This window comes from Rhinoderma darwinii, chromosome 8 (genome assembly GCF_050947455.1).
Source record: "Rhinoderma darwinii isolate aRhiDar2 chromosome 8, aRhiDar2.hap1, whole genome shotgun sequence".
Taxonomy (NCBI): Eukaryota; Metazoa; Chordata; class Amphibia; order Anura; family Rhinodermatidae; genus Rhinoderma; species Rhinoderma darwinii.
In genome coordinates, this window is record NC_134694.1 from 37,026,567 (window position 1) to 37,048,710 (window position 22,144).

Sequence of the window (22,144 nt, forward strand, 5' to 3'; positions counted from 1 at the left end):
CCTCTTCTCTGTGTACTGTGTATGGCAGACATGATAGCAGTTAGACTCCACCCACTAGCTCAAAGCTCACAGTAAAGAATTAGAGGCGAGGTCTACATAGCGCAAAACTGCTAAAAATGCCATATGCAAGTCAAATAATGGTCAGGTATTGTGTTATTCCTCATGTACAGATATATGACAGCTTATTCTGAAAAGTCACCAAAAAAGTTAGGTACGCTTTAGCATTTTGAATATACTTCCCAGAAATATCAGTAAAGAAAACATCTTTCTTCCATTTGTTTATTTGCAAAATTGATTTGGAACTCAAATATACAAATTATTTCCAGAGTGCATAGTTAAAATGTACATGGGCAAGTTTTGTGTAACATAGTATTGCTGTTTGATTATAGACAGTAAAACATTTTATATATCGTGATTGTTTTGCTGACAAATATATTGTCAGAAATAGATAAAAAGCAGGACACTTGAACTACTGACATTATTTAGTAATACATGTATTCTCCATGCATCCTCTGTTTTATAGAATCTGTTTGCTCAGAGTATCGTGAATAGAGTTTGTAACCCCCCAAGTAATGCAAGATCGTAGGATAATGAGAGATGCTCCACGGTACAGCAGTGAGACTTTCCCTCCACATTTCTCCCAAACTCTCAATGCTACTCTACTGACACGAGGTAAGTTGTTACCCACTTCTGCTTGCATATTAGCTATTATAACACTCAATGGATAAAGAGCCAGTGAGGTAAAGGCACCGTTGAGGGCTCCAGAGCCAAGAGATGGTGCCCAGACAGGCAGAACAGAATAAGTCAATAAGTCTCTCAATGGCTCTTTGCAGGAAAGAAAGATGGCACTTCCTACTGTGTTCCTGACAAGTATTATTGTGAATCCTCTGTACATTCCACATGTTAGCCATTGTTTTTTATTGTAGGTCTTGAACTTTTGCAAGATTGAACGTGTGTTAGGCAAATTTACATTATTACGACCATCCTGCAAAATGTTCTGAATTCTTTCAAACGGTACTAATAGAACGGCTTCTATTGCCCCAGATAAACATCCAGAAAAGGCACGAGATGTTGCTCCTGGCGTTCCTCCCTTAGAGAAAAAATGTTGGAGGCTTCCTTGGGTTCCAAAAAGCAAAGTGCCTTGAACTGTCTTTGCCATGAGAGGTGGCGCCAGGCCACGATATAGATGTTTAATACCTTCTTTGCGCAACTGAAGTGTGGCGGCTTGGATGGTCAACGTGTGAAGCTGCTGTCGAAAAATCGTCTTGTAGATGGGAAAGGTGAGAACAGTTGACAGAAAGCTTGCGGCTGCTCCCACAAAGTAACCACTGCTCCAACGGTCCCATCTTGGAGCATTTTTTCTTTCCATGTTGTTGCCTTTTAGAAAGTTTCAATATTTCCCCATGAGAACTCCGGATTTATAAATGAACGTTGTCCATCCTCTATATATAATAAATTAGTATTTAGTAGTTAGTTTGTGTCCTATAGAACACTGCAAAAAGCACAGTTAAAAACCATTAAAACTTGAACAGAGGTAAACACTAAAACAATATAACAAAACAACACAATAAATATATAAAATAAATATAAGAAATGCTTGCTATGAATCTATTTAGCAATGCAAAGATACCTTACAGAAGAACCCCAAAATGTTCTTCAGTTATATACATTTGGTCAATGGAAAGAAAACAGAGTTGCTACAGATGGTACTTACTCAAAATGGGCTAAAATTAGCAATGAAGTACCACAAGGATCGGTGTTAGGCCCAATTCTTCTTAATCTCTTTATTAACCCCTTCCCGCTCCTGGACGTACTATTATGTCATGGTAACCATAGCGTTCGCGCTCCATGACCTAATAGTACGTTTCGGGAGTAATGGCGATTTCGGCCGTCCTCCCGACACATACAGGAGCTGTGACAGCTGCTGTCTCGTACAGCAGCTGTCACAGCTCCTACAGCGGGGACCGATCGCTGTGTCCCCGATGATTAACCCCTTAAAAGCCGCGTTCAATAGAGAGCGTGGCTTTTTAGGGGTTAAGCTACCATCGCCGGCCTGCTACACGATAGCGGCCGGCGATGGTGACTATGGCAACCGGACACCAAACAATGGCGTCCAGCTATGCCATAGACGGAAGCCGAGTGGGTCCTGACAAAGTCAGGACCCACTATGCTTGCTGTCAGTGAGTAGCTGACAGTTCTAATACACTGCACTACGCATGTAGTGCAGTGTATTAGAATAGCGATCAGGGCCTCCTGCCCTCAAGTCCCCTAGTGGGACAAAATAATAAAGTTAAAAAAAAGTTAAAAAAAGATGTGTAAAAATAAGAAAATAAAAGTTTTAAAAGTATTAAAAGTAAAAATCCCCCTTTTTCCCTTATCAGTCCTTTATTATTAATAAAAATAGATAAATAAACTATACATAATTGGTATCGCCGCATCCGTAACGGCCTGAACTACAAAATTATTTCGTTATTTATCGCGCACGGTGAACGCCGTAAAAGAAAATAATAATAAGCTGTACCAGAATCACCATTGTTTGGTCACTTCACCTCCCAAAAAATGGAATAAAAAGAGATCAAAAAGTCGCATGTACCGAAAAATGGTACTGATCGAAACTACAGTTCATTACGCAAAAAATAAGTCCTCGCACGGCTTTATTGATGGAAAAATAAAAAAGTTCTGGCTCTTAGAATAAGGTAACACAAAAAGTGAATGATTTTTTACAAAACGTATTTTATTGTGCAAACGCCATAAGACATACAAAAACTATAAACATCTGGTATCGCCGTAATCGTATCGCCCCGCAGAATAAAGTAAATATGTCATTTATAGCGCACGGTGAACGCTGTAAAAAAAATAGAATAAAAAAACAATAGTTGAATTGCTGTTTTTTAGTCACCACGCCACCTAAAAATAGAATAAAAACTGATCAAAAAGCCGCATGCACCCCAAGAAAACTACAATGAATTCCTCAAGGGATCTAGTTTCCAAAATGGGGTAACATTTGGGGGGTTTCCACTGTTTTGGCACCACAAGACCTCTTCAAACCGGACATGGTGCCTAATAAAAAAGAGGCCTCATAATCCACTAGGTGCTCCTTTGCTTCGGAGGCCGATGCTTCAGTCCATGACCGCACTAGGGCCACATGAGGGATATTTGGCAAAACTGTAGAATCTGAGAAATACGTATTAAGTTGCGTTTCTCTGGTAAAACCTTTTGTGTTATAGAAAAAAATGGTATAAAAAGGATTTTCTGACAAAAATAAATATGTACATTTCACCTCTACTTTGCTCTAAATTCCTGTGAAACACCTAAAGCGTTCATAAACTTTCTAAATGCTGTTGTGAATACTTTGAGGGGTCTAGTTTCTAAAATGGGGTGTTTGATGGGGGTGTCTAATATATAGGCCCCTCAAAGCAACTTCAGAACTGAACTGGAACCTAAAAAAATAAAAAAATGAGGCAATACTTCGCTTCTCCTAATGAGCATTGCCTACTCTAAGACGACCCCAGTTTTGACAGTTTGTATAAACGGAGACCCCTATTAGACCGTTCCAGTGCCCGGTTTTCCCAAGCATACACCCCCGAGAAGTGTATTTCTATTGATGAGTCCTTGGTACATTTTAAAGGGAGGCTTCAATTCCGCCAGTACCTGCCGGGTAGGAGGGCAAGGTATGGCTTGAAGATGTATAAGCTGTGCGAAAGTGCATCAGGGTATACCTACAAATTTAGGATATATGAAGGGAAGGACACCAGTGCTCAGCCCCCAGAATGCCCCCCCCCTTACTGGGAGTTAATGCAAAAATTGTGTGGGATTTGGTGCACCCACTGCTGGACCAGGGTTACCAGCTCTACCTGGATAATTTTTATACCAGCGTCCCACTCTTCAACTGCCTCGCTTCCAGAAGTCCTGCGGCATGCGGCACTTCTAGAAGAAATCTGAGAGGCCTCCCTAAGACTCTGCAGGGCAAACACTCAGAAGGGGTGAGAGCAGGGCACAATCTAGCAGCAACATATTGTGTGTCACGTACAAGGACAAGAGAGATGTCACACCAGTATCCATGTACCTGTACGAGGTACCAGTACAGAGACCCCCAAACCAGACTGCATCCTGGACTACAACAGATACATGGCAGGGGTGGACTTGTCAGATCAAGCCCTGAAGCCCTACAGCGCCATGCGGTGTGGTATAAGAAGCTGGCCGTGCACATCATACAGATGGCATTGTACAATGCGTACGTACTACGTCGATGTGCAGGCCAGAGGGGAACTTTCCTGGAATTTCAAGAGGTGGTTATCAAAAACCTAATCTTTAGGGACTAAGAATAGGGGGGCACACACATCGTACCAGGGCAACACTTTCCAGGAGAAGTTCACCAAACTCCCAAGAAGGGAAAAAGAAGGGAAAAAGTCAAAAGAGGTGCAAAGTCTGCTATAAGAGGGGGATAAGGGAGGACACAATATATCAATGTGACACGCGTCCCGAAAAACCAGAGCTCTGTATGGAAGAGTGTTTTAGAATTTATCATACATCCCTTGATTTTTAATTTACCCTGATGCACTCCACACAGCTTATCCCCCTCATCTTTCCCTTCTGAGCCCTGCTGTGTGCCCAGGCAGCTGATAACAGCCACATGTAGGGTATTGCCGTACCCAGGAGAACCCACATTACAATTTAAAGGGTGTATATCTGCAGTGGCGCATGCTGGGCACAATATTTTGGACACTGAAATGGCATATATATATATAGAAAATTGCAAATCTCACGCTGCACCATCTGCTGTGCAATACCTTTTAGACAATACCTGTGGGATCAAAATGCTCACTACACATCTAGATGAATGCCTTAAGGGGTGTAGTTTCCAAAATGGGGTCACTTCTGGTGGGTTTCCATTGCTTTGATACCTCTGGGGCTTTGCAAATGCGACATGGCACCCGAAAACCAATCCAGCAAAATCTGGATTCCAAAGAACACATAGCGCTCCTTTCCTTCTGAGCCCTCCCATGGGCCTAAACGGCAGTTTATCACCACAAATGGGGTATTGCCGCACTCAGGACAAGTTGGGCAAGAAAATAGGGTGTTTTATTCCTTGTGAAAATAAGACATTTTGAGCCCTCCCATGGGCCCAAACAGCAGTTTATCACCACAAATGGGGTATTGCTGCACTCAGGACAAATTGGGCAACAAAATGGGGCAATTTGTTCCCTGTGAAAATAAGAAATTTTGATCAAAAATGACATCTTATTGGAAAAAAAGTCATTTTTTTAATTTCACAGCCCAATTCAAATAGGTGCTGTGAAAAAACTGTGCGGTCAAAATGGTAACAACCATAAATAAATTCCTTGAGGGGAGCAGTTTCCAAAATGGGGTCACTATTGGGGGATTCCTACTGTTTTGGCACCTCAACACCTCTTCAAACCTGGCATGCTGCCTAAAATATATTCTAATAAAAAAGAGGACTCAAAATGCACTAGGTGCTTCTTTGCTTCTGGGGCTTGTGTTTTAGTGCACGAGCACACTAGAGCCACATGTGGGACATTTCTAAAAACTGCAGAATCTGGACAATACATATTTAGTAGTGTTTCACTGGTAAAACCTTCTGTGTTACAGGAAAAAATAGAATAAAATTGAAATTCAGCAAAAAAAATGAAATTTGCAAATTTCACCTCCATTTTGCTTTAATTCCTGTGAAAAACCTAAAGGGTTAAAAAACTTTCTAAATGCTGTTTTGAATACTTTGAGGGGTTTAGTTTTTTAAAATGGGGTGTTTTATGGGTGTTTATAATATATAGGCCCCTCAAAGCCACTTCAGAACTGAACAGGTACCTTAAAAAAAAGGCTTTTGACATTTTCTTAAAAATATGAGAAATTGCGGTTCATGTTCTAAGCCTTGTAACGTCCAAGAAAAATAAAAGAATGTTCAAAAAGCGATGCCAATCTAAAGTAGACATAAGGGAAATGTGAACTAGTAACCATTTTTGGTGGTATAACCGTCTGTTTTACAAGCAGATGCATTTAAATTCAGAAAAATTATATTTTTTCAAAATTTTCTCTAAATTTTGCAATTTTTCACAAATAAACACTGAATATATCGACCAAATTTTACCACTAACCTAAAGTCCAATGTGTCACGAGAAAACAGTCTCGGAATCGCTTGGATAGGTTTAAGCATTCCGACGTTATTACCACATAAAGTGAAATATGTCAGATTTGAAAAATGGGCTCTGAGCCTTAAGGCCCACACTAGGCTGCGTCCTTAAGGGGTTAATAACCTTGTCGATGGGATTGATAGTAAGGCGCAGTTTTTGCGAACTATACAAAACTTTGTAGAATACTTGAAACTTGGCTTGATTGTAAAACATAACAGAAAGAACTAGATAACATGGCAGCATGGGAAAAACATGGCAGATGAATTTTAAACCCTTCACGCAACTTGCCGTTAATGCACGTCAAGGTGTGCAGTAACTTCGTGCACCTTGACTTACAGTTACATCTGGACTTTAACAGTTAGCCGCCGCGCGGCGTTACACAGCAGCGGCAGTTAACTGTGCAGGGTGTCTGCCCTACACTCCCTGTTGCCAATCAGCGGCCCATCGCCGCTGATTTCGCCAATTAACCTCTTAGATGCGGCGGTCGATTGCCGCACTTAAGGAGTTTAGAGAAAATCGGCAGCCCCCACATGAAATCGCGGGGACTGTCGATGGTTGCCATGGCAACCGGAGGCCAGACAATGGCCTCCAGGTTGCCATGTACGGAAGCCTATGATTATAGGCTTCCTGTCAGAGTGAGTCACGTCACAATGACAGTTGCAATACATTGCACTAGGTAGGTCGTGTAATGTATTCTAGCAAGTGATCAGAGCTGCAAGTCTTCAAGTCCCCTAGTGGGACAAATAATTTTTTCAAAAAAAGGTAATAAAAATGTTTTAGAAAATTGTACAAATAAAACTTAGAAGGTACAATAACAAAAAATGCTTTTTTTCCTATAATATGTCTTTTATTATAAGAAAAAAACCTGAAAACGTTAAAAAAGTACACATATTTGGTATCACCGCATTCGTAACGACTCAAACTATAATATTATTTTTCCCGCACGGTGAACACCGCAAAGAAAATAAGTAAAAAACAACCCTCCCAAAATATAGGATAAAAAGTGATAAAAACGCGCATGTACCCCAAAATATTACCAATAAAAACTACAACCCGTCCCGCAAAAAACAAGCCCTTACACAGCTTTATTGATTGAAAAATAAAAAAGCTATGGCTCTCAAAATATGGTGACACAAAAAATAAATAATTTTATAAAAAAAGTGATTTTATTGCGCTAATGCTGCAAAACATGAAAAAAAACTATATAAATATAGTATCGCCGTAATCGTATCAACCCAAAGAATAAAGTAAAATTGTCATTTATAGCCCACGGTGAACGCCATAAAAAAAAGGAATAAAACACATTGTCAGAATTGATGGTTTTTGGTCACCTTCCTTGCCAAAAAATGGAATGAAAAGTGATAAAAAAAATCACATGTTCACAAAATGATACCAATGAATTCTACAGATTGTCCTGCACCAAATAAGCCCTCACACAGCTGGCTCTCAGAATATGGCGACGCAAAATGTGCAGAATGTTGCAAAAGTGGATAAGATTTGGCACCACTTATCAGTGTGACACTGGCCAAACATCTAGGGATTATTATTACCGCATTATTATACACTCTTATTATACCCTCATGAACTCCGCACAGATTACATATGCCCCCACATTATAAACTGAAATACCAGCAAAACCCCAAACAGAACAACTACCAAGCTAAATCTGCGCTCCAAAAACCAACAGGCGCTCCCTCCATTCTGAGCCCTACAGCATGCCCAAACAGCAGTTTACATGCATACCTCCCAACCGTCCCGGATCCGGCGGAACAGTCCCGGTTTCTCACCGCTGTCCCGGGCAGTCTGCAAAATGTCCCGCTGGGCGCTGCATCAAAATAGCTGATCGCTGCTGACTGCAGCAGCGATCAGAAGAAGGCAGGAGTCTTGCGGCGGTGTTCTCACTGGGATCGATGCCGGCATGGGAGTGGACCAGTACAGTCACCTTACCTGTCACCTGACCTGTCATCTGACCTCACCGGTCAGGTGACTGGACTGGTTCACTCCTTGGCCGGCATCGACACCAGTGAGAACGCCGCTGCAAGACTCCTGCCTTCTTCAGACAGTGAGTGACGTCAAAGAAGTGCGGAGAGTGGCAGCAGTAGGGCCGGCTAGCTCTACCGCTCTGGCGGCAATGTGGCACAAAGTATAAGGGGGTTGTGTTGCGCTACCTACTGGGGGGGCTGTGTGTGGAGCTATCTACAGGGGGGCTGTGTGTGGATCTATCTACAGGGGGGCTGTGTATGGGGCACTCTACAGGGGGGCTGTGTGTGGAGCTATCTACAGGGGGGCTGTGTGTGGAGCAATCTACTGGGGGGCTGTGTGTGGCGCTATCTACAGGGGGGCTGTGTGTGGCGCTATCCACAGGGGGGCTGTATCTGGTGCTATGTACAGGGGGGCTGTGTGTGTGGTGCTATGTACAGGGGGGCTGTGTGTGGCGCTATCTATAGGGGGCCTGTGTGTGGAGCTATCTACAGGGGGAGGTGTCTGGAACTATCTACAGGGGGGCTGTGTCTAGAGCTATCTACAGGGGGGGCTGTGTGTGTAGCTATCTACAGGGGGGGCTGTGTGTGGAGCTATCTACAGGGGGGCTGTGTGTAGAGCTGTCTACAGGGGGGGCTGTGTGTGGAGCTATGTACAGGGGGGGGCTGTGTGTGGAGCTATCTACAGGGGGGCTGTGTCTGGAGCTATGTACAGGGGGGCTCTGGTGGATGATTTTTCCATTGACCGGTAGCAGAGTTACACAACTGGGAAAAAAAAATCCCCATCATGTAACTCTGCTACCTGTCAATTGAAAAGTCATCAACCACAGGGTCTCCCTCTTGACTTTCATTGTTCTCAGCCTTTTGGTTTGTCCTGCAGCTGCAGCCGCCGTGATGAGCAAATGTTATCCCCAAGATAGGAAAAGTAACATAAAGACGACATAACCGGATCCATAATATCTGTGATATCCAGACAGTCTAGAGATCCGCAGTGAGAATTTGCGCTTGTTATTTGCAGAAGGATCTGGCCGTGATTTGATGTGTTTATGCAGAATATTGGGCGTGGTTAGGGGCGTGGCTTAAAATGTCCCTCTTTTCCAAATTCAAAAGTTGGGAGGTATGTATATGGCATCGCTATACCTGGGAGAACCCGATTAATATTTTATGAGGTATTTGTCTTCAGTGGCACAAACTGGGCACAACATATTGTGCACTTAAATGGCATAACGGTGGAAAATTGTAATTAACATCCGCTGCGGATTAACCCCTTTGCGCACCATGTTTAAACAGCATGTCGTGGTGCAGGTCAGGGATGGAACGGGCTCACGTGCATTACAGCTGACACCCGGGACTAACGGACAGGAACAGTGATCGCGTTGTTACAGGAGCCTGTAAAAATGACAATATATTGCAATACGTTAGTATTGCAGTGTATTGTACCAGCGATCTAATGATTGCTGGCTCAAGTCCCCTAGGGCGACTAATAAAATGTGTAAAAAAAAAAAGTTAATAAAGTTGTTATTATTAGTGAAAAAAATTAAGTAAATATTTAAAGTCCAAAAAAAACACCTTTCCCTATTTTTTCTCATGCAAAAAATATAAAAAATACACAAAATTGGTATAGCTGCGTCCATAAAAGTCAGAACTATTACAATATACAATTATTTAACTCGCATGGTGAACGCCGTAAAAATAAAGAATTTAAAACGCCAAAATCACTGTTTTTTGGTCACCTTAGCTCTAAAAAAAAAAATCATAAAAAGTGCTCAAAAAGTTGTATGTATCAAAAAATTGTACCAATAAAAACTACAGCTCATCCCGCAAAAAAATAAGCTCTCACACCGCTCAATCAACCAAAAATAAAAAAAGTTATACCTCTCGGAACATGGTGAAACAAAAAAATTTTTTTTTAACACATCGTTTTTACTTTGTAAAAGTAATAAAATATATTAAAAAAACAATATAACTTAGGTATCACCGTAAGGGTATGTTCACACGACAGCGTCCGTAACGGCTGAAATTACGGGGATGTTTCCGCCTGAAAACATCCCCGTAATTTCAGCCGTAACGGCATGTGCAGGCGCTTGAACGCCGCGTCCATTACGGACGTAATTGGCGCTGCTATTCATTGGAGTCAATGAATAACGGCTCCAATTACGGCCAAAGAAGTGACAGGTCACTTCTTTGACGCGGGCGTCTATTTACGCGCCGTCATTTGACAGCGGCACGTAAATATACGCCTCGTGTGAACAGACGAACGTCTGCCCATTGCTTTCAATGGGCAGATGTTTATCAACGCTATTTTCGGCGCTATTTTCGGACGTAATTCGGGGCAAAAACGCCCGAATTACGTCCGTAATTAGTGTGTGTGAACATACCCTTATTGTATTGAGTCGCAGAAAAAAGTTGTTGTTTTTACTTTACGGTGAAAGCAGTAAAAACAAAAGCCAAACCAATGGAGCAATCACAGTTTTTCCTAATTTCTGCCTGCAAAGAATTTTATTTTCAGTTTCCCAGTACATTAAATGGTACTTTAAAGAGGCTCTGTCACCAGATTTTGCAACCCCTGTCTCCTATTGCAGCAGATCGGCGCTACAATGTAGATTACAGTAACGTTTTTATTTTTAAAAAACGAGCATTTTTGGCCAAGTTATGACCATTTTTGTATTTATGCAAATGAGGCTTGCAAAAGTACAACTGGGCGTGTTTACAGTAAAAGTCCAACTGGGCGTGTATTATGTGCGTACATCGGGGCGTTTTTACTTCTTTTACAAGCTGGGCGTTCTGACAAGAAGTATCATCCACTTCTCTTCAGAACGCCCAGCTTCTGGCAGTGCAGACACACAGCGTGTTCTCGAGAGATCACGCTGTGACGTCACTCACTTCCTGCCCCAGGTCCTGCATCGTGTCGGACGAGCGAGGACACATCGGCACCAGAGGCTACAGTTGATTCTGCAGCAGCATCAGCGTTTGCAGGTAAGTAGCTACATCGACTTACCTGCAAACGCCGATGCTGCTGCAGAATCAACTGTAGCCTCTGGTGCCGATGTGTCCTCGCTCGTCCGACACGATGCAGGACCTGTGAGTGACGACACAGCGTGATCTCTCGAGAACACGCTGTGTCTGCACTGCCAGAAGCTGGGCGTTCTGAAGAGAAGTGGATGATACTTCTCGTCAGAACGCCCAGCTAGTAAAAGAAGTAAAAACGCCCAGATGTAACACACATAATACACGCCCAGTTGGACTTTAACTTTAAACACGCCCAGTTGGACTTTAGCAAGCCTCATTTGCATAAATACAAAAATGGTCATAACTTGGCCAAAAATGCTCGTTTTTTAAAAATAAAAACGTTACTGTTATCTACATTGCAGCGCCGATCTGCTGCAATAGCAGATAGGGGTTGCAAAATCTGGTGACAGAGCCTCTTTAATTGGTGTCAATAGAAACTACAACTCCTCCCACAAGAAATAATCCCTCACACCAATGTTCCCCCTAAGGCGGGATTCACACGACAGGGTTTCCCGGCCGTTCATAAATCGGCCGGCACCCGGCTGCATTAGGAATAATAGACCCCTAATGGGGCTATTCACACGACCGATTTTTTGACGGCCGGGAAAACCGGCCGTCAAAAAATAGGACATGCTCTATTTTCGGCCGGGTGCCCGGCCGCCCGGCTCCCATAGAAGTCTATGGGGCCGGGTAATACCCGGCCATCACCGGAATATGTCCCGAGTGATGGCCGGGTCTACCGTCGCTCGCGCACTCTCTCTCCTCCTCCTCACAGTGCAGAGTGCATGTGAGGAGGAGGAGGAGGGTCTTTTATTGCTCGCTGTAGGAGTCGGAATCCCCAATCCCCGGCCGGGGATTGGGGATTCCGCTACAGGAGAAGTGCGTGACTACACTGTCCAGATATGGACACAGCGAAGTCACTCACTTCTGCAGCGGAATCCCCGACTCTATGGCCGGGGATGCCGCTACAGGAGAAGTGCGTGACTACACTGTCCATATATGGACACAGCGAAGTCACGCACTTCTGCAGCGGAATCCCCGACTCTATGGCCGGGGATGCCGCTACAGGAGAAGTGAGTGACTACACTGTCCATATATGGACACAGCGAAGTCACGCACTTCTGCAGCGGAATCCCCGACTCTATGGCCGGGGATGCCGCTACAGGAGAAGTGCATGACTACACTGTCCATATATGGACACAGCAAAGTCACGTACTTCTGCAGCAGAATCCCCGACTCTATGGCCGGGGATTCCGCTACAGGAGAAGTGAGTGACTACACTGTCCATATATGGACACAGTGACGTCACTCACTTCTGAAGCGGAATTCCCGACCTGTTGCAGGGAATTCCTCTTCAGGAGAAGTCAGTGACTACACTGGCCATATATGGACATTGAAGTCAGTGACTTCTCCTGGAAGGGGGGGGGATGGGTGCAACCTACAGGGGGCTGTGTGGGATCACCTACAGGGGACTTGGTGGCATCACCTACAGGGGGCTGGGTGGCGTCACCTACAGGGGGCAGGGTGGAATCAACTACAGGGGGCAGGGTGGCATCACCTACAGGGGGCAGGGTGGGTGGCATCACCTACAGGGGGCTGGTGGGTGGCATCACCTACAGGGGCAGGGTGGCATCGCCTACAGGGGGCTGGGTGGCATTACCTACAGGGAGCTGGGTGGCATTACCTACAGGGGACAGGGTGCTATTCCTACAGGGGGCTGGGTGGCATCGCCTACAGGGGGCAGGGTGGCATCACCAACAGGGGGCTGTGTGGCATCACCTACAGGGGGCTGGGTGGCATCACCTACAGGGGGCTGGGTGGCATTACCTACAGGGGGCAGGGTGGCATCACCAACAGGGGGCTGTGTGGCATCACCAACAGGGGGCTGGGTGGCATTACCTACCAGGGGGGCTGTGGCATTATCTACAAAGGGCTGTGTGTGGCAACAAATTTAAATGAAATTCATCCGATTTTAAAACGGACAGGGAAAAAAACGGATGCAAATCGGGTCCAAATCGGCCGGTAAAAACGGCAACTCGGCCCGGAACGGAATCGGAACGGATGCAAATCGGATGCAAACCGGCCGGGAAAATCGGCCAAAAACGGCCGATTTTCCCGGCCGACACTCGGACCCTGTCGTGTGAATGAGGCCTTAGTCTTGGCAGCTCCTGAGCGGGGCAGTTAGGGAGCAGGGCAAGTCTCCATCAATGGTGGGCGATCTGATGACCAAAAGTAATACCCCCAGTAAACGCTAATATAGCGACCACATAAGAGAATAAGAAAACGTATTTTAAATTAGTTTAAATATTACAAGTACAGCAGTAAAATGGACTGTTCTAAACACCAATTATAGGCATCAATGAAAGAATCCCTCATTACACCACTGCCCCTATAGCTAGCGCCACACAGTCCCCCTGTAGATAGCACCACACTTATACACACCCTGTAGATAGTGCCACAGACACCCCTGTAGAGAGCGCCACACAGCCCCTGTAGATAGCTCCACACACATCCCCCTGTAGACAGCTTCATCCCCCTGTAGATAGCGACACACCCAGCCCCCCCTGTAGATAGCATCCCCCCTGTAGATAGCGTCACCCCCTGTCGATAGGGCCACGCGCAGCTCCCGTGCAGATAGCACCACACAGACCCTCTTGTAGATAGTGCCACACAAACCACCCCTGTAGATAAGTGCCACACAGACCACCCCTGTAGATAAGTGCCACACAGACCACCCCTGAAGATAAGTGCCACACATACCCCTGTATATACTGCCACACAGCCCCCTGTTGATATTGCCAAACAGACCCCTGTAGATACTTCCACACAGACCTCCGTAGATACTGCCACACAGCCCCCTGTAGATACTGTCACACAGCCCCCCTGTATATAGTGCTACACAGCAATTCCCCCCTGTATATTGTGCTACACAGCCTCTCTCCCCTTGTATATAGCGCTACACAGCCCCCTCTTCCCCTTGTGTATGTAGTGCTACACAGGCCACCTCCCCTTGTATATAGTGCTACACAGCCCCCCCTCTTCCCCTTGTGTATATAGTGCTACACAGCCCCCTCCCTTTGTATGTAGTGCTACACAGCAAATTTCCCCCTGTATATAGTGCTACACAGACCCCCTCCACTTATATATAGTGCTACACAGCCCCCTCCCCTTGTATATAGTGTTACACAGCCCCCCTCTTCCCCTTGTGTATATAGTGCTACACACCCCCCCCCTACCCTTGTATACAGTGCTGCACAGCAATTCCCCCCCCTGTATATAGCGCTACACATCCCCCCTCCCACTGTATATAGCTCTACACAGCCCCCCTTCTCCCCCTGTATAAAGCACTACACACACCCCTCCCCCTGTATATAGCGCTACACAGCCCCCCTCCTCCCCTTGTATATACTGCCACACAGTTCCTTTAAAAAATAAATAAGATTGTATTTACCTTGCCCCGTTAAAACTACAGACGGGGCGCTACACTGCCTCTCCGGCGGGAAACATTGCGCAGACCGGCGTGATGATGTGACGTCATCACGCCCAGGGACGGCCTTAGGTTGGATGGCGCCCTGTGCGGGACTCTCTATTGCCGCCCTTTATAAACCAAAAATTAACCACATATATAGACACATACATACTGGTACATATGTACTGTACATACATAAAGACATATTTAGACATACAGGCAAATATATATACACACATACACATAGGGATGTCACGATACCACAATTTTAACTTCGATACCGATACTTCGTTTAGTATTGCGATTTCGATACCAAAACGATACTTTGCCAACAATAATAAAAAAAAAAGTTCTTCCATTTTCTGATGTGAGGCGCTAGTTGTAATGAATTTTGAATGTGCCTCACATTAATAGTAGTAATTAACCCCATCATGTTTCCCAGTCATAATGGGTTAATATGTAAGGTACATGATGGGGTTAGTTACTATTAATATGAGGCACATGGAGGTTAAATTCATCACACCATGCGCTTCACAATAAGTGATAGAAAGCAGTTTTTATTTTATTTTTTTTACAGCGTACACATCATAAATGATGCAAAAAAAATTGTTGTGCAGGTTATTACGGCCGCGCCAATACCGAATATGCATATTTTATGTATTGAGACTTATTTTAATGTTTATTGTAAAAAAGGTGTATGTGTATTTTTTTAAATTTAATATTACTTTATGTTTTTAATTTATTTTTTAACTTTAATTTACTGCCATATATCTATATTATGATAGTAATGTACCGCTATATATCTATTTGCCAGTACATTAGCCTGTGTATGGATAGTACACAGGCAGTTGTTAGGACATACCTAAGTATGCCCTAACAACAGAAAATATGGTAAGACAGACCTTGGGTCCTTCAATGGACCCTGGGCTGTCTGCCCATATATGGTATGTCCCTCAATCGCGTCACAGGGATTCCTGTGATGCGATCCAAGGGGCATACCCCCTTCTCATTTTCCCCTGAATGCTGCTGCCAGCTTTGATCGCAGCATTCAGGGGAATAATGGCGGAGATGAGAGGTTTGTGAGGTGTGTAATACAGCCATTGCTCCTGACAACAAGTGCACACGGTCAGCATGAGTTGATGCAGCCGGCGCTGCACTAATGACTGGCGTTTCAGGCACTGAAGACAGAACTTCGGGGTGTTTTGTAGTGCGCCCGCGATGTTCTGTCTTCAGTGCCCCCGCTCATTAGTGCAGTGCCGGCTGAATCGCATCATCCTGATGGCGCGCACTTGTCAGGACTCAGGGGCGGGGCAATGACTGTATTACACATGTATTACACAGCCACAGCCCCGCTCTCATACAATAATGTATTACTATACTAAGCTAACTAATACATGAAATAACGGTATTGAACCGTTTAGGGGTGCACGGTATCGAAACAGTATCGAAGTTTTGATGCATCGTGCATCCCTACATACACATAGGTAAATATATAGACATACAGACACATATTTATATAAAGACACACACACACACACACACACACACACACACACAAATACACAGACAGGAACATGTACAAATACAAAAAAGGCACATATATACAAGCACAAAGACACAGTCACATACAGACCATATATACACATATATATATATATAATGCAGTGCACCTCCAAATATATATAAGGGGCAGCAGAGTATATAGGGTCAGCAGAGTATATAAGGGGCAGCAGAGTATATAGGGTCAGCAGAGTATATAAAGGGCAGCAGAGTATATAAGGGGTCAGCAGTGTATATAAGGGGCAGCAGAGTATATAGGGGCAGCAGAGTATATAAGGGGAAGCAGAGTATATAGGGGCAGCAGAGTATAAAGAGGGCAACAGAGCATATAGGGGTCAGCATAGTATATAGGGGCAGAATAGTATATAGGGGGCAGCACAGGTATCTTAATTTTATCTGTTCTACTTTTATATTGAACACACACTTACAAAGAGACATAAACACACACACACACACACACACACACACACACACACACACACATAGACTGTAACATATACACACACACACACACACACACTGTAACATATACACACACACATACTGTAACATATACACACACATATACTGTAATATACACACACATATGCTGTAACATATACACACACATATGCTCTAACATATACACACAGATATACACACATACTGTAACATATACACACACATATACTGTAACATACACACACATATGCTGTAACATATACGCACACATATACACACAGATATACACACACATACTGTAACATATACACACATATACTGTAACATATACACACTCACATATACTGTAACATATACACACTCACATATACTGTAACATACATATATATTGTAACATATACACACACATATACTGTAACATATACACACACACATATACTGTAACATATACACACACATATACTGTAACATACACATATACTGTAACATATAAACACACACTCACACATATACTGTAACATATTCACACACATATACTGTAACATACACACACACTGTAACATACACACACATATACTGTAACAAATACACACAGATATATACTGTAACATATACACACAGATATACACTACCGTTCAAAAGTTTAGGGTCACTTAGAAATTTCCTTATTTTTGCAAGAAAAGCACAGTTTTTTTCAATGAAGATAACATTAAATTAATCAGAAATACACTCTATACATTGTTAATGTGCTAAATGACTATTCTAGCTGCAAACGTCTGGTTTTTAATGCAATATCTACATAGATGTATAGAGGCCCATTTCCAGCAACCATCACTCCAGTGTTCTAATGGTACATTGTGTTTGCTAACTGTGTTAGAAGGCTAATGGATGATTAGAAAACACTTGAAAACCCTTGTGCAATTATATTAGCACCGCTGTAAACAGTTTTGCTGTTGAGAGGAAACTGTAAACCTGACATTCCTTTGAGCTAGTTGAGAATCTGGAGCATTACATTTGTGTGTTCGATTAAACTCTCAAAATGGCTAGAAAAAGAGAGCTTTCATGTGAAACTCGACAGTCTATTCTTGTTCTTAGAAATGAAGGCTATTCCATGCGAGAAATTGCCAAGAAACTGAAGATTTCCTACAACGGTGTGTACTACTCCCTTCAGAGGACAGCACACACAGGCTCTAACCAGAGTAGAAAGAGAAGTGGGAGGCCCCGCTGCACAACTGAGCAGCAAGACAAGTACATTAGAGTCTCTAGTTTGAGAAATAGACGCTTAACAGGTCCTCAACTGGCAGCTTCATTAAATAGTACCCACAAAACGCCAGTGTCAACGTCTATAGTGTGGAGGCGACTCCGGGATGCTGGCCTTCAGGGCAGAGTGGCAAAGAAAAGGCCATATCTGAGACTGGCTAATAAAAGGAAAAGATTAATATGGGCAAAAGCACACAGACATTGGACAGAGGAAGATTGGAAAAAAGTGTTCTGGACAGACAAATTGAAGTTTGAGGTGTTTGGATCACACAGAAGAACATTTGTGAGACGCAGAACAACTGAAAAGATGCTGGAAGAGTGCTTGATGCCATCTGTCAAGCATGGTGGAGGTAATGTGATGGTCTGGGGTTGCTTTGGTGCCTGTAAAGTGGGAGATTTGTACAAGGTAAAAGGGATCTTGAATAAGGACGGCTATCACTCCATTTTGCAACACCATGCCATACCCTGTGGACAGCGCTTGATTGGAGCCAATTTCATCCTACAACAGGACAATGACCCAAAGCACACCTCCAAATTATGCAAGAACTATTTAGGGAAGAAGCAGGCAGCTGGTATTCTATCTGTAATGGAGTGGCCAGCGCAGTCACCAGATCTCAACCCCATAGAGCTGTTGTGGGAGCAGCTTGACCGTATGATACGCAAGAAGTGCCCATCAAGCCAATCCAACTTGTGGGAGGGGCTTCTAGAAGCATGGGGTGAAATTTCTCCCGATTACCTCAGCAAATTAACAGCTAGAATGCCAAAGGTCTGCAATGCTGTAATTGCTGCAAATGGATCATTCTTTGACGAAAGCAAAGTTTGAAGGAGAAAATTATTATTTCAAATAAAAATCATTATTTCTAACCTTGTCAATGTCTTGACTATATTTTCTAGTCATTTTGCAACTCATTTGATAAATATAAGTGTGAGTTTTCATGGAAAACACAAAATTGTCTGGGTGACCCCAAACTTTTGAACGGTAGTGTATACTATAACTAGGGATGCACGGTGCATCGAAACTTCGATACTGTTTCGATACTGTGCATCCCTAAACGGTTCGATACCGCTATTTCCTGTATTTCGATACTTGGCTGCGCAGCCGCACAGCTCAGTATAGTAATACATGAATGTATGGGAGCGCGGCTGCGGTGTGTAATTCAGCCACAGCCCCGCTCCTGAGTCATGATAAGTTCGCGGGGTCAGGATGATGCGATGCGGCCGGCGCTGCACTAATGAGCGGCGGCACTGGAGACAGAACATGGCGGGCGCGCTACAAAACACCCCCATGTTCTGTCCCCAGTGCCTGAACCGCCGCTCATTAGTGCAGCGTTGGCCGCATCACCTCATGCTGACCGCGCATGCACTTCCTGTCAGGAGCGGGGCAATGGCTGTATCACACAGCCGCAGCCCTGCTCTATAACGGCGGAGATCAGAGAAACCTCTCATCTCCGCCGTTATTCCCATGAATGCTGCGATCACAGCTGACTGCAGCATTCAGGAGAAAATGAGCAGGGGGGATGCCCCTGGATCGCGTCACAGGGAATTCCTGTGACGCGATCGAGGGCCATACCATATATGGGCAGACAGCCCAGGGTCTATTGACGGACCCCAGGGCTGTCTTACCATATTTCATGTTGTTAGGACATACCCAAGTATGTCCTAACAACTGCCTGTGTGCTATCCGTCCACAGGTTACTGTACTGGCACATATCTGATATATGTCAGTACATTAAAGTTTAAAAATAAAGTAAAAACAAAGTATCAATTTAAAAAAATACACATACACCTTTTTTACAATAAACATTAAAATAAGTCTCAATACATAAAATATACACATTCAGTAATGGCGCGCACAACAATTTTTTTGCATCATTTATGATGTGTGCGCTGTAAAAAAATAAAATAAACACTGCTTTCTATCACTTATTAATGTGAGGCGCGAGGTGCGATGAATTTCACCTCCACGTGCCTCACATTAATAGTAATTAACCCCATCATGTACCTTACACATTAACCCATTATGACTGAGAAACATGATGGGATTAATTACTATTAATGTGAGGCGCGTTCAAAATTCATCACACATCGCGCCTCACATCAGAAAACGGAAGATTACTTTTTTTATTACTGTTGGCAAAAGTATCGAAATTGGTATCGAAATCGCAATACTAAACGAAGTATCGGTATCGAAGTCCAAATTTTGGTATCGTGACATCCCTAACTATAACATATACACACACATATATACTGTAACATATACACACACACATATATATATACTGTAACATATACACACACATATACACACACACACACACACACACACACACACACACACACACACACACACACATATATACTGTAACATATACAGAGACACTTACCTTCCCTCCTTGCTGACAGGATCACAGGTTTCTTGCAGGAAGGGCTGTGGGCGGAGCTTCCTCCTCTGCTCCTGTTTACTACGTGTGTGTAAGGAGCTGAGGACAGATCAGAGCCCAGTGGCGCCCCCTACATGCTGGGAGGGTGTAGCACCATGTGCATTCACACAGATCGCACACCCCTAAGGCCGGCCCTGAGATTCACGCCAACCTGCGCGACTCCCAGCGCCTTATAGGCTGCAGGCCTAACGTGACCTGCAGCCTATAATATTCATTTGTATGTGCGTCCTGAGCATGCACATACAAGTGAAGGTGGCTCTCGCTAGCACCGGAGCCCCCTCTGGTGCTAGCGACGCCACTGCATCTGCCCGCCGCCCGTGACAGTGCCCAGGCTTTAAAGTTTTGGTGAGTGGGCGGACTGTGGTAGGTGCACGGCCGCGCACCTTATAGGGAACACTGCCTGACACCACTCTATTGACGGAAAAATAAAAAAGTTATGGCTCTTGGAAAGCGGGAAGGGAAAAATGCGATCGCTGCATTTAAGGGATTTACAGCTCATCGGCACCAGGGTGCGGGTGGCTCAAATGGCAACCGGAGGCCTAATACTGACCTCCCGGTCTGCCTGGTACGGAAGCCTTTCAGGCTCTGCCCAGAGATGGGACCTAATAGCCTTCTGTAGCCGCTGGCAAAATGGTGCCAGCTCAGGAGCTAAGCCGGCGTCATCAGTGGTGGATGTCAGCTGTATGTTACAGTTGACATCCACCTGTAACGGTAGGAACTGGAGCTAGCGCCAATTCCTGCCATCAACCCCTTAAATGCAGCGATCGAAAGCGGTCTCTGCATCTTAGTGGTTGGCAGCAGATAGGCAGCCCTGCTATGCCCTTGCAGGGCCTCCGAGTGCTGCTATGGGAACAGGAGGCCTAACAATGGCCTCCTGATCTGCCATCATGGAAGCCGACCAGGCCCCGCCCGGAGGAGAAACATAATTGGGTTGATGTCAGTGAATGACTGACAGATCTAATACATTGCACTACATAAGTAGTGCAATGTATTAGAAAAAAAATCTGACAGCTGGACCTTCAAGTCCCCGAGTGGGACTAAAAAAAAGTGTCAAAAAGTGAAAAAAAAGTTGTAAAAAATATAATAAAAAATTCAAGTAATAAACTAAAAAACAATTGCCCTGTTCCCTTATCAAGTCCTTTATTATTAAAAAAATAAAAATGAACCATACGTACTTGGTATCGACACGACCGTAACGGCCTGAACTATAAAAATATTGTTATTTATTCCACGCGGTGAACGGCGTAAAAAAAAAACTTAAAAAACGATGCCAGAATTTCTGTTTTTTGGTCACTTTGCCCTACAAAAATTGGAATAAAAAGTGATCAAAAAGTCGCATGTACCCAAAAAAGGTACCAAAAACAACTACAGCTCGTCCGGCAAAAACAGCACTCATACCACGTTTATGAAAAAATAAAATAAGTTAAGGCTCCGATAAGTAAGGAAATAAAAAATATGCAGTTGTGCCGGCCCGAGGAGAACATTTTTCTGTTTAAAGAGGCGAATTATCAAGGTCCTAAAATTAGGGAACCAGGAAGGGTAGGGCCCAAACATATCTGCTGGAAGCGAGGGTGCCCGTATTGGTCAGCGTCATACACTCCTCTGTATAACGCCCACTTGGTCAATAGTAAAACACGCCCAGCTGTCCATTGAGAAACTCATTAGCATAAAGCTAAAATCGCTAATAACGTGGTGAAAATATATATATTTTTTTTAATAAAAAGCACTGCTGTCACCTACATTATAGCGCCGATCCCCTTATGTAGGAGATAGGGCACTTATAATGTGGTGACAGAGCCTCTTTAAAGTCTAAGGTGTCACGAGAAAACAATCTCA

The 22,144-nt window shown here is 44.0% G+C and overlaps 1 protein-coding gene across 3 annotated transcripts in view; it reads right to left on the minus strand.

Annotated features, from left to right (window-relative positions):
* Nucleotides 1–265: 265 nt before the first annotated feature.
* Nucleotides 266–22,144, minus strand: part of SLC25A53 (solute carrier family 25 member 53) — a 72,514-nt gene continuing 50,635 nt past the window's right edge. For 2 of the 3 annotated variants that reach the window (XM_075835591.1, XM_075835592.1), the window contains exon 2: nucleotides 266–1,442. In XM_075835591.1, the coding sequence (XP_075691706.1) occupies nucleotides 518–1,369 (852 nt within the window). In that variant the 5' untranslated portion in view covers nucleotides 1,370–1,442 and the 3' untranslated portion in view covers nucleotides 266–517. Of the gene's footprint in view, nucleotides 1,493–22,144 lie in introns of all 3 variants that reach the window. The other variant, XM_075835590.1, reaches the window with a different exon arrangement.